This window comes from Leopardus geoffroyi, chromosome C3 (genome assembly GCF_018350155.1).
Source record: "Leopardus geoffroyi isolate Oge1 chromosome C3, O.geoffroyi_Oge1_pat1.0, whole genome shotgun sequence".
NCBI classification, from domain to species: domain Eukaryota; kingdom Metazoa; phylum Chordata; class Mammalia; order Carnivora; family Felidae; genus Leopardus; species Leopardus geoffroyi.
The window spans coordinates 75137783-75160292 of record NC_059338.1 but is presented as its reverse complement, the minus strand read 5'-3'; the positions used below and the strand labels follow the sequence as shown (position 1 = coordinate 75160292).

Sequence of the window (22510 nt, the reverse complement as noted above, 5' to 3'; positions counted from 1 at the left end):
GATACTGACCTGAGCCAAAACCAAGAGTTGGACGCTTAACCGACTGAGCCACCCAGGCACCCCAAAGGATCACCCTCTAAATGTGATGCCCTGGGTTTGATGGACCAGTGACCACCTCACCCTGGAATGTCAGTGGGAAAGCTCTGGGCCCGTGACCACCAGGCTGCCTTCTGGCTCTGACTGGCAGTGACTCCCTACAGACATTCCTGGACCTTGTTGCAATGTCCCTTGTGGTGGGAATCGTTCCCCTCTGCATTTCAAAGTGCCCTAGACAAGTTTAAATTCTACGTTTTGGGTGAATGGTGCCCTCCCCACACCTCGCCCCAGGCAAATCCCACCTGGTGACTATGGCACAGTGTGTCCTGTGCCTCCCCCTGACATGGTGCCCGCCCTGTCACCAGATGACAACTCCTTGGGGACAGGGACTACCCCAGGGCTGGTGCGTCACAGGTGTTGGAACAAAGGTCTGTTGGAGGTTCCCCAGAATCTGCTGATACTTGTGTGATCTAGAAATTTCCACCCCACCTTCCTACTACCTGAGGGTTTCTACTTGACCAGCTCAGAGTCCTGAGGCAGCTCTGGCCCCCGTCCCTCCCTCACACGCTGGGACTTCATCCACACATTGGGGAAACGGATACCAATGACCTCTCAGGGCCACATCACCGGGAGAAAAGCCCCAGTCATGTGCATGGCCCGTGACAGCGTCCTGTCCTGCCTCACTGAACACGCCGTGCTCTTCCTGGGCGGTGCCCACAGCATGCAAGGGTCACAGAGGTGGGCGTAACATGCACAGGTACCCTGCAGATCCTGAACCCGACCTTCGCCCCTCCTGTGGGAGGCTGGGGAACTCCTGAGCCCTGCGTGGTGACCGTGGTGAGGGGTGTTCCCTCCCTACTGTGGCTTCCAGATTTCACATCTCAGGAAGTGTTACAGCCAAAATACAGATGTCACCACTCCAGAAGAGGTGTGGGAAGGAAAGGATAGAACCGTTGGCGGCCACGCGCTGAAAAATTTCCAGGAGGCCACAGAGAAGAGAAGAAAAACAGACATACTGAATTGAAAGCAAGTGGCGACCTCAGAAGCAAAGAAAATAACGCGTGCCCTGGGGGAGGGGCTGGGCACAGAGCTTCTCTGTGTAGGCCAGGACCCCCGTGTTTCATTGGAGTCTCCGGGGCAATGATGCCCTGGGCAGGGTCTCACCAGGGGCCCACGTCAAAGGCTATGCGAGGTGGTCAGGGTGCCAGGTTGCTGACACCAGCCCCGGGTCAGGACACCGTACCCTGCGTGCTGGGCAAGCAGTTTCCACCGAAACTAAGCCTGATGTGGTGATGGCAGGTGGGGGCGTCCCTGCGCTGTGGTCCTGGGGCTCTCCCAGGTGACAGGAAATGGCCGACCGAGCTGCCCCAGAACGAGCTCCCAGGCTCTGTGTAATCCTCGCCTGCCTGCTGTACGTTTGCTGTTGCGCAGGCCTCTCCCTTTCGGATGCACCTGCCTTGGTGGGGTTTTCTTGAAAGCAGAGCCTGACCCAAGGACACAAGGGTAGTTTGAGACACAGGCAGGGAGGCAGGGACAGCCGCCAGAATGGGTTGTTGAGAAGATCACTGCTGGGGACAGTAGCTGGGGGCTGCTAGGGTCCTGTTGTCCCGGGGACGGTCTGAGAATCACACCATGATCGTTGAATGATCCCTTCAGAGTGAGGGAGGCAGAGGCCTTCCTCCTGGGGTTCCCACCCCTTGTGACAGAGGGTCGCCCTGAGCAGGAACCAGCCGCCCTGCATCTCTGGGCAGAAAGGCCTCCGGGGCACTGGGAGAGCCATGAACCCAAAGAGTGGGGAGCACCATGATGACTCCTGAGGTGGGACCCTGGCCGGGCCAAGAGGACCACACAGGTCAGGGACACGCAAAGCGGCGTGGGCACGAAAACCACCTGTTTCTTAAAGCCCAAAGAGAGGCAACGAGAACTTTCCTGGTTGGGGGGACCGGAAGCCCCATCTGGTCCCTCTCTCCTCCCAGCTGCTCACAAGGCCCCTCGAGAACCCCTGGGGCCCGCGGAGGAGTGTGGCTTTAAAACACCACTGTGGCATTTCTTTACCCCATAACTCCAGCTTTCTGCAGTTCTCAGTCCAGTCGCCATGAGCGTCATCTATCAAACATCCCCTCCTCCCCCTCCCCCGCCCCAGAGCCCATTCAGATGACACAGTGGTCCTGGATGTGGCTCTCCGGAGCAGTGGTCCTGGCAAGGCTGATGGAAGTTCTCTAAGAAACCAAAGAGTCCTGGCTTCTTCTTCTTTTTCTTTTTTAAGCGTATTTATTTTGAGAGTGTGCGCACGCACACAAGGAGAGGGGCAGAGAGAGAGAATCCCAAGCAGGATCCGCACTGTCAGTGCAGAGCCCTATGCAAAGCTCAAACCCAAGAAAACGGACATCATGACCTGAGCCGAAATCAAGAGTCACATGCTCAACCGACTGAGCCACCCGGGCGCCCCCTAAGAGTGCTGCCTTCTAAGCCCACCTTCCAAACCCACCCCCCCCCCAACACACACACTTCCATCATCTTCCTTATTAATGTACTCTAAAATGGAAACCATGCAAATCCTCAATTGTGCTAATGTTTTCATGTGTTTCCAGAAATGCATCAGACCCCGAGCCTGGAAAAGGCTCAGTACAGAAAATGCATCCCACTCATTACCTGTAGGCACGGCCTCTCCCAAGCCACACTGGGGAGCTGAATGTCCTAGAGATCCCCGGAAGAGGAAAGCTCAGGCCCTTCTCGCCATCCGCCTCGAGTGTCCTAGAACCCCAATGATCAGAGCAGCCTTTGGTCTTAACCAAGGTCATTCTCCTGTGGGAGAAAAAAACCCTTCTCCTAGTTCCATTCTCAGGCATGGATGAAAGGCGTAAAATACAGGAGCAAAATGAAATGTGCAGAGAGAAAATGTGCAGGGCTTCAGATCATGGCATTCAACCGAGGCTCTGGGGCCTGCCACAGGTCCTCTCCATGCCTCAGGCTCTCTCTAAACGAGAGCATCATTTTTCAAAGTGTAGGTCGCAGTCATGACATCTAGTTAGTGGACTGTGAGGACCATTAAAAAAAATAAAATAGGGGCGCCTGGGTGGCGCAGTCGGTTAAGCGTCTGACTTCAGCCAGGTCACGATCTCGCGGTCCGGGAGTTCGAGCCCCGCGTCGGGCTCTGGGCTGATGGCTCAGAGCCTGGAGCCTGTTTCCGATTCTGTGTCTCCCTCTCTCTCTGCCCCTCCCCCGTTCATGCTCTGTCTCTCTCTGTCCCAAAAATAAATAAACGTTGAAAAAAAAAAAATAATAAAATAGAAGAGTAACTGTTACGGGGCGTCGTGTGTGGTCAGGACAAATGTCGAATCACCCAATGCTTCCTGTTGTGTATTTACACACGCACTCACTGAGTCACAAAGAAACTGTGCTTCTTGCCGTGGATCATGGTCAAAAGCATTTAAGTCGCTGGGTGAGAGGATGTCTAAGGTTGCTGACATTGTCCCCTCCAGGCCTCGTGTCTTACTTACATGGCTGTCAGGATGAACTGAGCAGGCGAACGTGAAAATGGCTCAGGGAGGGGGTGTCTGTGTGCAGGGACAGGCACTGCACCCGGCTGCCCGTGGACCCCACTCCCCATCCACCCCCAGACTCAGCACCAACCAACTGGACAAGGGCAGCTGCGGACCTTATTTGAAAATCACTGCAGTATACTTCTTCATGGATGGAACCTTCCAACTCCTCGGGTTCCCAAATCGGAAGCAGGTGGCACAGAGGTGATAAAAAGGAAGTGCTTGACAAGCATATGTTAGTCTGCGAGTGGTGACTGCCTGGGTGATCGAATGGATGAACGGATGGATCAATTAACCAATCAGTTAAGACATGAACTTGTGCTGGACGAGTAATTCTCAGGCCACGGTGAATCAGCTGGCCCCTGGAAGGGCAGGATGATGCCCCAAGTTTTGCCGAAACCAGCCTTCCCCCTGGCTGTGTCCCCTCCTCACTGTGACCCTGCACGGATGGGCACATGGAAAAGGCTTCCGCCAAAATGGATAAAACAGCTGCCCCAATGGGGGGTATGACGGTGCATCGCCCCGGAGCTGGCTCACGCACCCTCAGCCACCCTCTTGTGCATCGGCAGGTGGCCTGGCCCCAGTCCCCCTGCCGCCCCCCAGAACGCAATGATTCCTCTCAGGCCTTAAGGGGTTTGGTTCACAGGCAGGCGGACACCAGAGATAAGAACGGAATCGTCATGCAGGGCCGAAGAGGAAACTCAGATTTATTGAGCACCTGTCAGGTACACACACACACACACACACACACACACACACACACACACACCCAACGCGCTTTATTTCCGAGGCAGAACCCTGGAGGCACAGATGTCCCACCCCCGGCCAGCCCACCGTCCGGAAATCACGGCAGTGGCCACCGGACCCCCTCACTTCACAATTCAAGTGAGTGGAACTGGAGCTGGAAGGAGTCCCGTCCACGGCTTCACATCGGCCTTCCGGTCTTCGGCCCCCACACAGGATCCCAAGGAGCCTTTGCCAAGTCAAGTGCCGTGATTTTGCGTCCTGGAGCCTGAAGCACTGAGGTGGTGTCTGCTCCCTAAGGACCGAGCCTGTGCTCTCCAAGCGCACTTCCCCGCGGGAGGGGAGAACGTCCTTCGTGTCTGCACGCTCTCTCTCCTCCTGCTTCACGTGTCTCTCCTGGGCATGGCGGAGAATGGAAGCCCACTGCCGTAACTTTCCTAGTTTCCTTGTGAGGAAAGAGGTAAATCTGGCAAATGTCTGGTCAGGGCGTCATAGCACCAAGAGTCTCCTCAAGATGGGCAGGTCCACTCCAGACGGGGGCTGTCGGAAGAACCCAGAAACAACCCGCTGCCCCACAATCAAGTTCTCCCAGCTTCGGAGGAGAGGGGAAAACTCGTGGAGCATTATTACATGAAATAATAATAACAATAATAATAATAATAAACAATAATAATATTAATAATAATCTGACCGACCGGCAGCATCTCTTGGTTTTAATAATGTTGAGGTCTTTCAGGAAAATAAGACAAAACAAATGATAAAAGCAAGACAAAAAAAAGAAAAAGAAAAAAGAAAACACGTGACTGTAATGTTTCAAGACCTCTGGCTTCTTATCAGGCTTTGAGTTCAAGTTTCAGAAATTCAGTGCCACCTCCTGGCATTCCGGAATCTTCTAGGGGCCCTTCACATTCCCTGGCCGGGCAGCGAGGCTGGCGAAGTAGGCACACTGGGAGGGGTCACACTGGCCAGGGGGCCCCGGCGGGCCTGGGGGGCCAGGGTGTCCCGCTGGTCCCGTCTCCCCTTGAGGGCCGGGGGCCCCGGGGAGCCCATCTTTAGCATAGCCAGGTTCCCCAGGCTGACCTGGTCCAAGGAGAGAAAGAAACAGAAGGTGTTCAGGACCCTTCTGGGGCTCATGAGCCCTGCTCCCACTGCTTCCATTCAGTGTGAACCAAGGACAAGAAACATGCCCAGAGAAAATACCCCATGGGCTGAGAAGTCGCCTGGGGTAGAGTAATCCATGTGGACACCACAAAGCAGGGCCACCTGAATATGCAGGACAGGGGGTGGCTTTGTTTGGACTGGGGCAGCAATCAGGGTGCTGCTGGAGAGGAAGAGAAGGGTGGATGGGGGGCAGGGACATGAGGCAGATGAGAAACACGGCTTTCTATGCTCTTGCGTGGTTCTAGGAGATGAATCTCAATTGTCATCCCTCCTAGTTAACCATCATCCCCAATTCCCAGTATCTATTACCCAGTATCCAACTTGTCCCAGATATTCTGCAGTTTCTGGGCTTTATCTGTAGGTTAAATGTGAGCTGCATATTTGGACTATATTAACCTATTCTATAAGTCATGGTCCAAGAAAACATAAATAGGATGCAACTAACTGACAGCCCAAAACTTAGGCTCAGAAATATTACCTATGGCACAAATTCTATTCTTCCATGCGTTAAGCATTATAATTTCAAAAATAATCAGCCTATCTCCCTTTTTGCTTTGGCCACTGGGAAGCTCACTGCTAAGTGTTATAGCTAATCCTATTGCCTCCTAAGTCATCATGTTAGAAAACCTGAGTCTTCCTATAAAAGAGACAAAAAGTTGGGGCGCCTGGGTGACGCAGTCGGTTAAGCGTCCGACTTCAGCCAGGTCACGATCTCGCGGTCCGTGAGTTCGAGCCCCGCGTCGGGCTCTGGGCTGGTGGCTCAGAGCCTGGAGCCTGTTTCCGATTCTGTGTCTCCCTCTCTCTCTGCCCCTCCCCCGTTCATGCTCTGTCTCTCTCTGTCCCCCCAAAAAATAAATAAACGTTGAAAAAAAAAATTTAAAAAAAAAAATAAAAGAGACAAAAAGTAGATTTTCCCCTTAAATAGATCTTTAGACATTTCATGATCTCCAAAATTCATGAATGCCTTGGGAGTAGGTATTTAGTCTATAGCCCTGCCTAGACCAAGTCTGAGACCAGCAGTGTCATTAATGCCTTCAGCCAGGACCACTTGAGTATAGTCATTATCTCAACCTCACGCTGGTACAATTATTTCCCCTTTCTAAACGGTCTCTGCTCTGCCTTTTGATCTTTATTTGGAGTTGCCTTATTTAAAAACTATTCTTAATATTATAAGCGATTGGAAAGTAGGCAAGCTGTCAACAATTAAGGCTGATGATGTATTTTCAGTTGTCTTCTCTAATGAGAGTGGCAACACATGTCCAGTGCAGGAAATTCAGAAAATCGAGAAGACCTAAATACTAAATACTAACATTAAAATTACCTGTGGGCCTCATATTCAGAAACGGCCTCAGGTGAGCATGTAAACTAGATGTGAATAAAAACAGGAACTTGGGCGAGGTGGATTTCGGCAAGAATTCAGTCTCATTTCTGCCACCTTCTACTGATACCTCTCATCTCGGGCCATGGCGCTGCCGGGCGGCAGAGATCTCCCCACGTGGCCACTGAGCGGGACGGCCGAGCTGTCCAGGTTGTAAAACGGCCCCGTGTCCCAGGAAGGCAGACCCCCCCCAGCAAGCCGGGCCTGCTGCCCACCCTGCCGGTTGGCCCCAAAATGCATGCTGAGAATTGGTAATGGGGTGGCAACACGTGCCAGCGAGTTTAGAAAATGCTGCCGTGAGCAAAATTCACATCATGTGTTCATAGTGAGGCAGGAGGAGGAGTTCACGCGCACTGGGAAGGATTAAGGGGGCACGCGGTTCCCGGTGCTGCCCGGGCTTTTGTAACCCCAACTCCGTTCTCTTCAGGGTCGTTTCATACGATAAGCCTCAAAAACTCATGGGATATACTACAGTTTTTTTCAGCAAGAAGCTGGGCTTTTAGAAAGATCTCATAAAAACAAATCAGCGTTCCTGTCCCCTCTCTGTTGAACCCGGCCTCTCTCTGCAGACGTCCCTGGGGAGCCGGGGCGTCTCCCTCCATGCCCTCCACCCTGGACTCCGGGCGCCCTCCCTACCTGGGATGCCTGGCGGCCCCATCTCCCCTCGGAGGCCAACTCCAGGTGCACCCGGGTCTCCTTTGGCTCCTCGCTCACCTGTGGGAGGAACACGCGTCTTAGGTGGGGGAGACCCGTGACGAGGGCACAGGCAGGGAGCCGCACCGTGCAGCGGGCGCAGGGTCAGCCCACGGCCGCTGCAGCCTTCCGCCCCAACCCCCCTCGCTCTCACGCGCTCCACACTTGGGACTCCAAACTCCCCCAGACTCATTCACATACACTCACTTTCGAATGCACCCTCAGCTACACATAAACATGTGTTCACGCACATAACTGCCCAACTACGTACACACGTAGGCGCATTTGCGCATATTGTAGCAAACATATACGTACATTCGTATACACATAAGGAGTCACTCAAACACCAGCACCCGGATGTACACAGCCACACGCCCTATATATACACGGGTCCATGCGGCCGCACGCCCTCTCCTGTATATACACACAGGTCCATGTGGCCACACGCCCTCTCTGTATATACGTGTCCATTGGGGCCCCTGTGCGCATCCCTCTCCTATGCAGGCACACGTCCACCTACATCCACTTGAGCATGCCTGCCCTACCTTGTGTTGTAACAGCGTTTCACCTGAACCTGTAGGAACTGGGTGATAACAGTAAACAAACCCAATACTCTGGACCCTACAGGTATTTGCTAACACAGATCTACCCTCATGAAGCTTGAAATCCAGTAAAAGATGAAACAGGGCACAGATAACATTCTAAAGGAAGCAGAATGTGTTAAGGACCATCATAGCAATTTACAAGCACAACAGAAGTTCAGAAGAGGGAGGGTCCCTTCCCCCTGGGAGGAAACTCAAGATTATATTTGAGTTAATACTGTACACATTTGATTACACGCTCTCAACTTTTTTTTTCCATCATTCATTTTTTTTTTGCTGTGTTGTTTCCAGAAATGTCTTTATGCAACATATTTTCTTTTGCAAACTAAAAATATTTTGCTAGTTCATGGAGACTTTATTCCGTTCTTATTTATTGTTGTAATTTACCACATTTGGTCTGTCTTCTGTCAGAGTCTGATGTTTTCTATGCTATATGCTTTCTTGTTGACTTTATCTCATGTATTTTGTTTTATGAACCCAAAGAGATAGGACTTGAACACAAATTTAACAAAAAGACTTTTCAGTAGGAGAAACATCACAGGGAGTGAATGAATGAATGAATGAATGGACAAACGAATGAAGAATTAGTAAGGAACTGGCAGGTGGAAAGAGGAGGATGTTAGGGGCATCCATGTCGCTATACCCCAGTGGCAACAGAAATCCTGTGTTTTTTGCACCCTCCCACCCACCCCTCCCCCACCTCGTGCTCACCCCTCCCCAGAGAGCAGTGAATCATCAGGTTGATGGGCTGGCTTTGTTTCTCCCTCTTGCTTTCCCACCTGCCTGCCTGCAAAGAGAGTGCGTTCCGGCTGGCTTGCCCCCATGCACTAAGGGGGACAGGTGCCACCCCCTGGAGGAGAGACCTGCTGTTGTCCAGAGGGCCCATGCCCAGATGAGATTTCTGTCTGAGAGCAGGAGAGGTAGCAGCCTTTTAAGCCACAGCTCCAAGCCACTTCGTTCAATTCTAAAGCTGGCGTCCAATGCCCCATGTGCCTGGAGACTGCAGTTCTCACCTCAGTTAGCTCTACCCTGGGAGGGGGCAAGAAGGCATTTTGCAATACCCCCTGCAGCTAGAGCAGGGGAGAAGGAGACAACAAGGAAGTTGGGAGGGAGCCGGTTCGATCTTCCTGGCGGGAGCATAATTTTCCAAAAATGTCAAGTATGAAAATATTACGTGATGCCCAAACCCAGGGTGTTACCGAGCTGCAGGGGGAGGAGACAGGATAGATTAAGCACATTTGGCCGGAGTGCGGTTCCTTCCCAGCCCTCCTCCGCGTGAAGCACGGCTCCTCAGGGTCCCCACTCACCTTTGGGACCTATTGGTCCAGACGGCCCTTCCAGACCCCCCTGCCCGGGCCGCCCTGGCTCGCCCATGGGGCCTGCCCTTCCTGGAAGCCCATCTTTTCCTGGGGGCCCCGGGGGCCCAGGTCTGCCTTGAGATGACTTCATCTGTGCCGGCGGCCTCTGGGCCAGGAGGTAGGCAAGTTTGGCTGCAGAGGAGGGAGAACAGAGATGTTCAGGACGGAGGGTGATAGACAGAACATGAGCTGGCAATTCACCATGAAGTTCAGAACCAAGGAGACCAGCACAGAAGGCCAACAACATAAGCCAGCGCCCAGCAGTGCAGCCGACGCGGGCTCTGGGCCTCGGCCAAGCTACCTGACCTCTCTGAGCCTGCTCGTCCTTGTCAGGAAAATGGGGGCAACGAAGTAACACCTACCCCACCAGCTGGGTGTGAGGATGGGGACAAGATGTAAGGCATTAAGACTGTGCTCCGGGGATGCTGGTGTCTCCGAACAGGGCGGGACTGCCAGTGGTGACAGTCCCCACAGCAGGTGGTGTTGTAATAATTGCCAGCTGGGGAAATGGAGGCTGGCGGTGGGACGTAAGTGGCTCACACAAAGCCACTTAAGCGATTTAGTGACTTATCCGAGTAAATTTCTCATCGATAAACTGAAGGGCTGGATGTGATGTTGTCTAGGATCCTTACATGTTTAAAATGTTAAGATTACAGAATTGGTTAAAAAAACCAAAAACCCAGAGGGGAGCACCTGGGTAGCTCAGTTGGTTAAGTGTCCAACTTCCCCTCAGGTCATGATCTCGTGCTCTGTGAGTTTGAGCCCCATGTCAGGTTCTGTGCTTAGAGCTCAGAGACTGGAGCCTGCTTCGGATTCTGTGTCTTCCTTTCTCTCTGCCCCTCCCCTGCTCATGCTCTGTCTCTCAAAAATGAATAAATGTTAGAAACAAAGCAAAAACAAAAACAGAGGTCTAACGGCTTTCCACCGCAGTGGGGACACAGTGCCCATCTGATGGCCACTGAGAGAGTCAAACATGGTCAGGCCTGAGCCCTTCTTCTTGCAGGTGGGTGACAGAACCCAGAGAGGCTGGGGTGGGGGTCACCCGAGCCCCCGGCATTTGGATGGTAAAACCAGGGCAGAATCGGGGTCTTCTGAGAGCCCTGGGACCGTCTTCCCACAGCCCACTGTCCTCCCACAGCACATGAGGTGGCAGGTGGGGTACGGTCTGGTCTGAGACCCGAGCAAACGGGCTTAGCTTCTCTGAGCCTTGATCTCCTCATCCTTAAAGTGGACTTGATGCTTCCTCTTCAAAGGCTGTTTGGAAGAAAGGACTCTGCCCAGGAGATGCTCCATCTGAACTTTTCCCAAATAGGTCTTGTCTCTGTTCTTGGGCTGGAAACTCCCCAAGGGCAGAGGCCAGTTCTGCCACTGGTAAATCCAACACCCAGAAAGCAGAGCTCAGAGATGCCCACATGGGAGACCTCAGGATGTGACCCGCCCAGTGGCATCCACCATCCCAGCCTTGGGTTGCCTTCCTTTCTGGAACCCATGGCCCCACCCAAACCCCCGTCCCCTGCCATCTGCCCCAGGTTATCGTGTTTGGCTCCCCTGCGTGTGGAGAGGGACCATGCTCGCCTGGACACTCTGTGGCCTGGGATGGGCAGCATCTCGTCCAACGCCCTGTCCCCACACCCAACTCAGAGTCTGACATATGCTGGGCGCAAGTAACTCTCTGACACACGAGCGTGTGAATGCATATGCCTTCCTGTTTCATCCTTCTGGGTCTGGGAAGAGTTATAGATGTCTGACCTCCCCTATCATAGGTTGTCAACGACTTTCCTCTCCTAACAGCTTCCAGGACAGAGGGAAGTGGGAGAAGGTGCTGCTTAAGAGAAGGGATTTTGCAGCAAAGGCTGCCTGCACAGCTCAGACGTTTACCAGATGTTCCGCTTCCGGTAAGTTACTCAGCATCTCCGCTCCTGACGATCAAACATGCTTCCTGACCTTTGGGAGGCTTCCATGAGTTACCCTGTGAGTGCTTAGGACACCACCTGACCTACGGCAGGCCCCGCAGGCTGGCATTACTACTACTAGCTTCCGACCTTGCTCCCTCCCGGAGCACCTGCTGTGTGCTGGGCTCATGCAAGACTGAGATTTCACAATAAGTCCACTATAGTAGGATGAAAAGGAATCTAGTGCCTTGAAAGCACTGTGTGTCCCTGCTCCCTTCGGGACCGAACGCACAGGATGTATGGCCGACGGTGGCAGAGCTGGTTCTGTGGATGGTGAGCTTCCCTCGTGAGAGGTGTTAAAGCGAGGTAAAGACAGGCTCCGAGAGGGGTCTGTGGGTCTAGGGCCTGCGCGGTGTTCCTCTGGTTTCTGCATGGTTTCTACATGGGAGCTGCTCTCCTAGAGCTGTCTCCAAACCGGGTTGCAGAGGTCCTGAAGGGTGAAGGAGGGACTGTTTCCCAGACCCTCAAGAGGCCTTTACGTGGCCAGCCGTGGTCAGCTACTCACTTTCCAGCTGTTTCTCAAGCTCTTCTTGGATGAGCCGCCGCAGGGTGTCCATGGAAGGAGACTCCCCCTGGAAGGGACGGGAGGCGGGGTTACTTACCTTCCCCGTGAACTCCTGCCACCCAGACCCCTGGTGGCCCCGGAATCCAGGAGGCACAGACAACGCGTACCACATTTTCCCGGTCCAACGCTTATCACTCCCAGAACTGGCTCCCTTTCCCTTGGCCACGCAGGCGGCCTCCTCCCATCTTATACAGTCACCCGAGGCCTCTGCTGGCACACTCTCTCTCTGTCCTTCCCGCTCCTTATCTGGAACGTCTTCTGCAGAAGCCATCTCCCCAGCACCAGACCTGAGAGGTTCTGGCCCCAAATCTCTCCCTGCCAAAGTCCCGTCTACTTCCAGACCCGCGGGCTGCCTCCCTCATGGATTCATATTCGATCTCCCTAACCAGCCGCTTGGCCACTCTTGGCTCCCAGGGTCTGGTTTTGCTTGCTCTGTTCACCTTGGCCCTACCCATGTGCCTGACAATCCTGATTTGGGTTCAAAGAAGCTGAGTCTATGGGCCAGGGGAGCAGAGCACACCCTGGGCTCACAGGGTGACATGTGATTCTTAGAGGAATCTGTAAGAGCAGTCCTCACACCATGCCCGCTGGATCAGGGCAGTGTCCACCCTCAGGGCGAGGGTCTCCCTGCACTCGTATCTGCAGCCCCAGCACGTGGCATGGAGGTGCCCAGTAGGACCATGACTTGGATTCTACTTCATTATTCTCGGTGTTCTTTCCTGGTCAATCTCATATGCCAGTCCCAGGACCTCCATTGCTACGCAGGGCAGCAGGACCAGGAGTATTCAGCAAGGGCTTTGGAAGCTTCCCCCCACTGCCCCCCGTGCCCTGCAGTCCCCCTCCTGGACTTGACTGAGAGCCCAGCTTCTGGCTGCCTCAGACCACCGGGCAGTGACAGAACCATAGAGGGTCAGAGCTGGCAGGGACACTGGAGGTCACCTGAGCCTGTGCTCTGAGGACAGGAGGGCCCCCAGGGGACCACAGGGCTGCAGAGGGGGGGAAGGTGAGGTCACCTCGACCAGGAACCCACCTCCCCCCACAACCACTTACACCAGGGTAGCTCTGCTTTTTTTTTCTCTGTAGCCCACGTGTGCTCATGGTACAGGTTTGTGTAAAACGAGAGTTCTGCCACTAGAATAAAACATGTTTCAAGAAAAAACACTGCTCCAAATAAGCCTGTCCTTTCATGTTTGGGAAAAGGAAGACCCAGAGGGGAAGTGAGTGCCCCAGATAGGGAGAAAAGAGGAATGACAGACCCAGGCATCGGCCGGATCGGCAAGCCCTCCGCTTCCCGTGGGGATGCTCATATGGCTAAGAGCTGGTGCGCTTTTTAGTCGACTTTTACACTGGGTCCCGGGGAAGACTGGTGCCGGAGCCTGAAGAAGTCAGGCCTGAGGACTCACTGCATGGAGCAGAGGGTAGAGGAGGAGAGGGACTATACTCTCCAGCACTCCCTGCACTATGCACACTATCTCACCTAGTCATCACAACAAACCAGTCAGGAGACCGTCTCCTTCCCACCTGGGGCAGGGACGGGCAGGCCCAGATGGGGGGGATCCAGAACCTGGTCCCTCTGATGGTCACACACCTCACCAGCATCTCCCAAGTGCAAGGCAACATCAGCATGCTTACCCTCAGTCCCGGAAATCCTGGCTGTCCCGGAGGCCCCGGGGGCCCGGCCAGTCCATTCTCCCCAGGTGGTCCTTGGGGGCCCGTCAGGCCTGTGTGGCCTTTGTGACCGGGGATCCCAGGGTCCCCAGGCTGGCCCTTCCCACCAGGGGGTCCTTTGTCACCTTTGTTCCCGGGGTCTCCCTAGAGGGAAGAAGCACGTCAGTGAGCAGAGGACTGGCAGGTATACCCAGCACAGACAGGTGTGTGCAGCCGTAGGGGGCCCCCTCATCCCCCGTCCTGGGGCGCTGGATGGGAGACCTCAGTCCTCGCACGCCTGTGTCTCAGGTAAGGACACGGTAAGGACAAGGGCTCCAGAGACAAAGCCACCTGTCTCAGTCACACAGGTAGTCTGCAGAGGACAAGAGGAGAGATCTGATTTCCAATCACAGTGCGTGTGGTTACATCTGCCTGTTGAGCCTGACTCCCGGGGGTGCGGGCCACTTCCGCTGGTCTGCTGTCAGCCGCACAGACACAGCTACTCTTTAGATGGAGGAGCCCCACTTGCAGGTGACTTCCTGCTATTCTCGGTTTTGCTGGGCCCACATGGGATGACACTGACCGGGACGCTCTGCTCCCCATCCCTGACCCAGACTTCGAAGCCCTGGATCGGTGATTTGGGAGCCATGGCGACCACGGGACCATCCAGTCCTCTGCCCAATGTGCAAGTGTGGGTCTGACCAGCAAGTCCCGCGTGTTGGTGTGTCTGAAAATAGGTGGCCACTTCGACGAGCTCAGGGTTTACCAGGACTCCACTGCTGCAGGAAGCAACACAGGGAAAGAGGGGGAGCAAGATGGTAGCTGGAAATGGGACGTGGCTATGGACGTGGCCCAGAGCCAAGGAAAAGCAGACTACAGGTACAAAACTACCTCCAACATGGATGCTCCAATGAGAAACAAAAGAGCCAAATGATGGAAAAAGTCTGATATGTTTCCAGGGGGTTAACAAAAGGCAGATGCGTATTTATCACACACATACCCACAGGGCTGGAACATGAAAGAAAGTGTCCAGTGATGGACCCTGGGAAAGGGGACGGGGGCCATAAAGGACACTGCTTTTCACTGCAGCCACGTTTTTGCAATTTGCAATGGTTAACTATATGTCCCTAAAGCTTTTTCAACAGTAACAAAAAGAACGGTGAATTTCAAATTAATTCAGCCAAATCCCAGGGGCAGGCCTGACTTAAGGGCATGATGCATTTCATGGGGACGTTGTCGGGTTGGCGATCAGGGGTCAGTGAGAGTCCCAGGGCTTCGTGCACCTGAATGCCAAGGCCGTATCCCAGCTGCGGTACAGCATTTCCTATTCATTAAATGTCTCAATATCACTTTGCAGGGGGAGGACTCGTCCCAGATTTCAAACGTTCCCAGGAGGGCAAAGGATTGGCAATGTTCCACTAAACCACTTAACAGGGAGAAGGCAATTCTCCATTTATTGATTAGGTATCAGAGAAGAGATTTGCGGTCTGAACTCCCTGGCTGCCAGCCAAATCTCAGGCCACCCCTGGCAGCCTTAGGTCCCGGGGACACTTGTATGACACTGGCGTGGGGGACTGTCAATGCCTCCTCAGCCACAGCCGCGTTCCCTGGTCCCATCCTTAGGAACCAATAGCCATAGCACAGAGGGATCCAGTCGCTTGGAAGGAAGGAGGGAGAGAGATCCAGCGGGGGTTCAATCTCTGACATTCTCAGCTGCTATCATTCTGTCTCCTCCAGCCTACAGGAGAAACCCAACTCCTCACCTATCCAAACTGCAAAGAAAGCAGTGATAAATTCTCTGCAGGACCATGCAAAACAAGCCGGGGGTGGGGTGTGGGGTGTGGGCTGCAACATCCACATCATGCAACAGTGTGACAGTGTGACTGCTGACCAAATGGAGGGCTGTGGGCAAATGAGATGTTTGATTCTTCTAAAGAGGACAGAAGTTGTCATGAGTACGAAAACACCTCCTTCCCACACTGGCATTTCTGGTGAAAAAAAAAAAAAACCCAAACAACAACAACAACAACAAAAACCCACAACCAAACCCCAAAAAACTTTCCCTGTTGTTTTTTGGAGGAATGAAATGGAAAGAGAGGCTTTGTGAGGGTAGCACCAAGGCGACTCATTATGGGAAAATCTGTTCCCTTGTCACCTCCAGTGACAAATCTGGCTCCTGGAAAATTGGCACTTTGGGAGCTGAGCACGTCATGCACACAGGCTCTCGTCCGGGGTGAGAGGGAAATCTGTCAAAGTCACAGAACACTTGCGTTTGAATTTGTAATTGTGATGATTTTACTCCTTAAAATAACATCCAAAAAAAAAAAAAAAAAAGGAAAGGAAAAATAACAACATTCACTACAACAATCTCTTTGTGGGCCAGGGATTTTCCAGGGGGCAGCGGGCTGGCAAGCTCTCCAGGCTTGGCTGTTGTTGGCTGACCACCTTGGACAAGGTCCCCGCGCCCCCTTGCAAAGGTCACATTCAGTAACTACCTCCCTCACTTACCCTTTCTCCTTTGGGTCCTGGCTCTCCGGGCTTCCCGGGGGTGCCCTGCAATGAGTCCAAAGGACAAGGGTCACTTAATCAGGGCCACCCACTGGCAACCCTGTGCCAAGCACAAGTGGTGCCGGGGAAGTCAGCAGCCCCCACTCCAAGAGCCCCTCTCTGTCCAGACTTTGTAGGCATAACTTCCTTCCCTCTTCCGCTCTTGCCGAGACCCACGAGGCACCGACAGCACCAGCCCCTGCCCGGCACCTTTAGGCTTCCTCCTCTGCCCTTTTCTGGGACAGACCCTCTCACCAAACACGCCCAGGAGGCCCTGCAGGACGTGGGCTTCCGTAAGTGCTCACTGCCCCTGTGGCCGGGCTGCCCTGCCTCCCGCTGATCCAAAGAATTTCTGTGACTGCCCACCGCAGGGAGCATGTGGTCCCGCTGCCTCCTGGCCCCTGCAGCCCATCTTCCTGCTGCCTGCAGCACACCCCCCTCTTCCATGCACACAAGGTCTGTGCCCCCTCCCCCCGATTTATATGCTGAAGCCATAATCCCCAGTGTGACGATTAGCAGGTGGGGCCTCCGCAAGCTATTTAGGTTTAGATAAGGTCGTGAGGGTGGCCCCATGATGGAAATGGGGAAATGGGCACAGGGACCAGGTAGCCAGCTGGTGTAATTAGGGAAGGGTGGAACAGAATCTGCCAACAACCCTGATCCTGGACTTCCCGGCCACCAGAACCATGAGAAATGTCTTTCTCAGCCACGCAGTCCAGGGTAATGGTGTGGTGGCCAAGCTGACTAATCACTGTCCCTCCTTCTAGGATAAATCCCACGTGGCCTTCAGGCCTCTACTCCAAGAAGCCCTCCCTGACCGCCCAGCACTTAGGTAGGGACCCCACACCCCTCCGGGAGGGCAGTCACCTTGGGGCCGGTGGTGGGGTACACAGCCTTGTGGTCCTCACTGCTAGGACACTCCCTCCTTGCTTCTGCGACCCTCTGCGGCTGGGATCTCTCTCTACCCCACTTTGCCCCCAGCCCCTCTGCCGCCTCCCTTGCAAAGCCCTCCGGCCAGTGTCCGCCCGCACGTATGGGTTCCCTTGTCACCAGCTGACGCTTAACTGCCACTGTCCCCACATGAGGTGACAGGGGGCGTTCCCCTGGGACCACAAGCACTTAGAAGGCAGGTCCTGTGCTTATCCACCTCCGGACTCCACCGTGTCCCTCCAAACCCTGCTGTGCACTCCGTTCAAGAATACAAACTCCATGGGGCGCCTGGGTGGCGCAGTCGGTTAAGCGTCCGACTTCAGCCAGGTCACGATCTCACGGTCCGTGAGTTCGAGCCCCGCGTCAGGCTCTGGGCTGATGGCTCAGAGCCTGGAGCCTGTTTCCGATTCTGTGTCTCCCTCTCTCACTGCCCCTCCCCCGTTCATGCTCTGTCTCTCTCTGTCCCCAAAATAAATAAACGTTGAAAAAAAAAATTAAAAAAAAAAAAGAATACAAACTCCAGGGCTTGAAGCAGGGGGCAGTCGGCCCGGGGCTCATGCCCTGTCTCCTGCTGCAGGGACAGAAGGGGTCTGCAGAGAAGGAAGGAAGTAGAACAAATACTCCGCAGCTCCTCTGAGATGGGGTCACACCTGTCACGTCAGCCCCGGCACGCGGGTGCACCTGTAGCCCTCGACTTGTGCAGAGACAAGGGCAAGTCACAGCCCTGTTCTCGCGGGGCTCGCGGCTCAGCTGACAGCCAGATGGGGGCGCAGCTTACACACAGGGCAGACCCATTTATTTCTCTAATAGAAATACGAAAAGATGCTTCGGGAACCCCGGGAGAAGTGCATGACTGTGTGTTGGGAGGCTTGGCGCCTTGAAGGACACATAAAACCTAACAGGCAGAGGTATAGGGACGGGCCCTGTAGGTGGAGGGAGGAGTGAAGACCAAGCCTTGGAGACAGGACTGGGGCCGTGGCGTGCACGGGGCACAGGAGGCAGGAGCTCACGCTGGAGAGAGCGTGGGGTCGGCTCAGGGCAGAACTCAGGGCCTGCTCAGAGGCCGGACTCATTCCCATAGGCAACAGGGAGCCAGAGAGAGTGGCGGAGCAGCTCGGAAGTGCGAGCTGGGGCCGTTTCCCCTGCGCTCGATCTAGGCAGCAGGAAGAAACAGGGATCGGAGAACAAGCACTATGCCCATGAGAGGACAGCACGGCTCGGGCGGAGGCAGAGGCTGCGACACACTAAGCCGTTCGATCTGGCTTTAAGGAAGCCGCCTGCCTCCCTCCCTGAGCTAGGAGAGTAACCCTCAGGCTCAGAGTGAACATGGCTGTCCCCCACGCAGGGCGTGCGCGGGCTGGGAAACGGACACGCCAGCAGCTGCAGAAACTCCTTCCTCTGTGTTCCTTCCGTCTTCGGTTCCTCATCATGTATTTTTGCCGCCTGCTCTTTGCCAGGCTCCTGGGCCAACAGAGCAGGGTGCTAGGACACAGCACAGTGGGGTGTCACTGTGTCCCGGTGGCCGAGGAAAAGTCCACACAGGCAACGTTTCGGCACAGACCTCAGGCTCGTCAAGACCAGGCACGCAAAGGAGTGGGAGAGTGAGGAGGGGCGTGGTAAGGGCTTCTGGAAAAGGGCCCCGGTGTGCATGAGAGCCCTTGGCAAAGAACTTGGCAGGTTTGAGGGGCTGAAGGGCAGAGCTCCTGGGGGTCAGACTCAGAGGGGAGCTGGTGGAGCCAGGCCACCTAGCTTCCAGCAAGGGCAGGGGAGGGCAGAGCAGAGGCCAGCCTGGGAGGCGACATGGTCCTGTGTGTGCTCTGCAAAGGGGCTGCGGGCGGGAGGGGGCTGTGGGGGCGGGGAGGGCAAAGGCTGGACACAGGGGGGCCGGAGGGTGGTCACTGCGATCGTCCAGGCAGGAGATGGTGGCAGCCTGGACTGGAGTCCTCGCAGAAGGCATGGGGAGAACCGGACAGAGCGGTGGCATTTCGAACTTGCAACCGATAGGATTTACTGACACTGGACACAGAGACGTGTAAGCGAAAGAGGCACCCCGGACCCGCTGCCGAATGGGTGGGTCCCCGTACACAACGAGATAGGATCTACACAGCGACAGCGGGGCACTGAAGTGAGCGCGGGACCCAGCCGGACGCCATGAGCCTGTGTGTGTCACTGCCCACGAAGCCGAAGCCGCTCCAGCGTCCCCCACAGTGAAGTGCGGCCAAGGGGAGGCGGCGCACTCAATACTTGCCTCCTTGCCTGGGATGCCCTTCTCTCCCGGCTCCCCCTACAAAACAGAACAAGGTATCAGCAGGCTCTGCAGCATCAGCACATTGTCTGCAAAGCAGACATTTTCACCCAAGTCATGTTCCAGCGAAGGCAACAATCAATGGTCCAGCCGACCAAGGACACCTCTGATAGGGTTCTCTAGTCAGCGAGGGTGGGAGGAGGCACAAACTGCCCCAGAGTGGCAAGGGGAGCCACCGGTTCTGGGCTCCCCGTCAACGGGATGGCTGGGACTCCACCAGGAGGGCGTCTGGGATACGGGTTTTACAGAGTGTCCAGCTGTGGTAGGGGATCCTCCTGAGAAGTGGGCTCAGAGTATAAAATAAGCCACCAGATACACACTGGGCTCTAGAGCGAGCAGTCTGGGTTCAAATCCTGGCTGCTCCATGTAACTGGCTTTGTGAGCTTGGACAATCTCCTTATAATTTTCTCGAGTTCTCTGTGCCTCAGTTTCTCCATCTGCACAATGGGAGCAGAGGCTGTACCTTGCCAAAATGTACTCTGCTATCATCATGACTTGAAAGAACCAGGGTTGCAAGTCTAGAAGAATGGGTGCCTGGCAGCGCCATGGCTCCCAGGGGGTCAGGAAGGGGATCGGGGAGGCAGCTTGGACCATTAACAGTTGGGCAACAGAGTGAATGGCCTCAAGTAAAAATCAGTGGATGCAGCCATGGAAGGGCTTGGGCTACATGGTAGAAATGGGCAAAAGAGGAGTGGCCACGGGAGTGGCTGGGCTAGCTGGGCGGTAGGGGCATCCTTGGGGGCCAGGATTAAATTGGAGGGGGCGGACAGGAACATGGGTAAGCTTCCTACTCCTGCAGGGGACATACCACCCTCATGCCGCGGCTGGCAGCCCACGGTGTGGACCGTGGCATGTGGGACGCACCAGGAGCCCGGCTGGAAATGTTTGGATGCCTCAGCATTCTTCTGCCCAGAGACCTGGCAAAGATCACCGGACGGCATCCCTGAATCACACCTGCTAGTAAGGAGGCCTGGACTCAAGGTCCAGCTGGAGCACGGACTGACCACGTGGCCTCAAAAAAAATACCTACATGTTCTGACCCTGCAGCCCAAATTCAACCACCTTTAACATGGTTTCTAACGGTCCTTGAAGTTTTAGGATCGTTATTAGCACCACCACCCCAGCCCAACCACCATTAAAGCAGTCTATACCTACGCAGCGGATGCCCTGGGCTGGGCACGGCTGCTGGGCTCTGTGCACCCATCACCTCACCTAATGCTCGCAGGTGTATGCTCTCACATCCCCACTGGAATAATGAGGACACTAAGGCACAGAGGAGGCTATGAGAGCAGCCCAAGGTCCGGTGGTGGAGCTGAGACTCCCACGCAGGTGACACATGAATGCCTGTTTCAGCCAACGCACACTGCCACCTCGGCACCATGACGTGACCGTGACACGACCTGAGCGGGAGGACCTGAAGACACAGTGGGTGGAAACTCCTACCAGAGCTGGGCACCTGGCCCCCCAGGGAGTTCTCTGCTTACCTGAGGCCCCCGGGGACCCAGAAAGCCGGGGAGTCCCGGGCTGCCGTGGTCTCCTTTGTTCCCCTTCTGGCCCTGCAGAGGGAGGACAGATATCAACGCTGCAAGGTCAAGTGCAGACCCGAGGAAACTCAGAAGCCTCATAACCCCGCTGTGTTCTGAGGGGTCAACAAAGAGAAGAATGGCCCTTTCCGGTATGGGAAGGCAGCCAGTCGGGAGGCTGCCCTGTGTCCTGACAGCGTTGTTGAGGCTGGGGCAAGACAAGAAACGTCTCCTCCCAGTCAAAGCAACAGAAGCAAAATGGGAGAAAAATTTAACAAAAACACTCTGCTGTGTGTGTGTGTGTGTGTGTGTGTGTGTGTGTGTGTGGCCCCTCCAAGCCACCCTTAGTACACTTATTCCCAATAGCACAGCGAGGCTCCTGGTTTGGTAGGATCGCCTCTGGGGAGCAGTTTTGGGGACTCATTCAGTTCCAGCCCTTCCGGGGAGCCACATGTGTGAGTCAGCTCTTCTGGGGCCAGCTCTGTGCCAGGCACGAAGCCAGACTCATGGCCCAGTCCCATCTCATCTCACCATCAGTGACAAGCCTCACACAACGGCTTCTGAGGAACATCAGTCATTCCATTCGCTAAGGAGTTTAAGTTCTTCTAGTGCAGCTGTCCCAGGTCTAACAGAAAGATGAGTCTCCACTGGGGTGACCAGATGCCCGGTTTGCCTGAGCATGATGAGGTTCCCAGGATGCAGGGTTCTCTGGGCTAAAACCAGGGAGGCTAAAACCTGGCAAACCAGGATGGACGGGTCACTCTCATTTCCACAATGACGACAGTTAGCCAGCCAACTGGTCTGCCCACTGTCTAGCACAACTGTTGCTTGACTCACCAAGCCCGGGGCAGGTGGGGTGGTGGTTACAAGAAGGCTAGGCTGGGAGGAGACTTGTGGAAAGGATTTGACTCATCTGACCCCTGAATCCATCAGAGAACCATTTTCTCCAGCATGTCTCCCCATCTACCAGACCTAATCCCAAATCCGGTGACCTGGATGCTCCTTCCACTACCCACGGATCCCACCCATTGTTTCTTCCTGCCCTCCCCAGCCCTCACCTCCTTACCACTAGGAATACCCCCTTCAGACAATTTGTCCCATACCTATCCCCACATTACACACTTACCCTGTCCTTACTAGGGTAACGGCTGGTAGGCCTGACCCTGTCCCTCCATCCTCTAAAAATATGCAGCGTCTAGAGTGCAACCTTATTACACGCTTCTTTAGTCTTAATAGGCTTGTACCTTTGTATGACTGGTACAGAGAACCAAGTGCATAATTGCATGCATTTTAGACTTTGAAAGGGGTCCTTCTTGGAGCCTCTCACTTCCAGCCTATTTCTATCATTCAAATACCGTATTTTCCCACTGATGCTTCTAGGGATAGAGAACAGGCAATCTGTGATGTGAAAGCCATGCCCCTTGCAAAGCTGGCCCTGATGCCACCTTATAGCCGTGGGAGTACTCACAGGGCTTCCTGCAGGGCCAGGGTCTCCTGGAGATCCCGGTGATCCATTCTTACCCTGGT

General features: G+C 54.7%; 1 protein-coding gene across 3 annotated transcripts in view; it reads right to left on the bottom strand.

The window, feature by feature from the left end:
• Nucleotides 1-4259: 4259 nt before the first annotated feature.
• COL22A1 (collagen type XXII alpha 1 chain) overlaps nucleotides 4260-22510 on the bottom strand; it is a 261626-nt gene continuing 243375 nt past the window's right edge. For all 3 annotated transcript variants that reach the window (XM_045453570.1, XM_045453572.1, XM_045453571.1), the window contains exons 56-64: nucleotides 22452-22505; nucleotides 20945-21016; nucleotides 19404-19439; nucleotides 16187-16231; nucleotides 13664-13843; nucleotides 11972-12038; nucleotides 9464-9646; nucleotides 7498-7575; nucleotides 4260-5402 (exon numbers count right to left, since the gene is read on the bottom strand). In XM_045453570.1, the coding sequence (XP_045309526.1) occupies nucleotides 5215-5402; nucleotides 7498-7575; nucleotides 9464-9646; nucleotides 11972-12038; nucleotides 13664-13843; nucleotides 16187-16231; nucleotides 19404-19439; nucleotides 20945-21016; nucleotides 22452-22505 (903 nt within the window). In that variant the 3' untranslated portion in view covers nucleotides 4260-5214. The remainder of the gene's footprint in view (nucleotides 5403-7497; nucleotides 7576-9463; nucleotides 9647-11971; nucleotides 12039-13663; nucleotides 13844-16186; nucleotides 16232-19403; nucleotides 19440-20944; nucleotides 21017-22451; nucleotides 22506-22510) is intronic.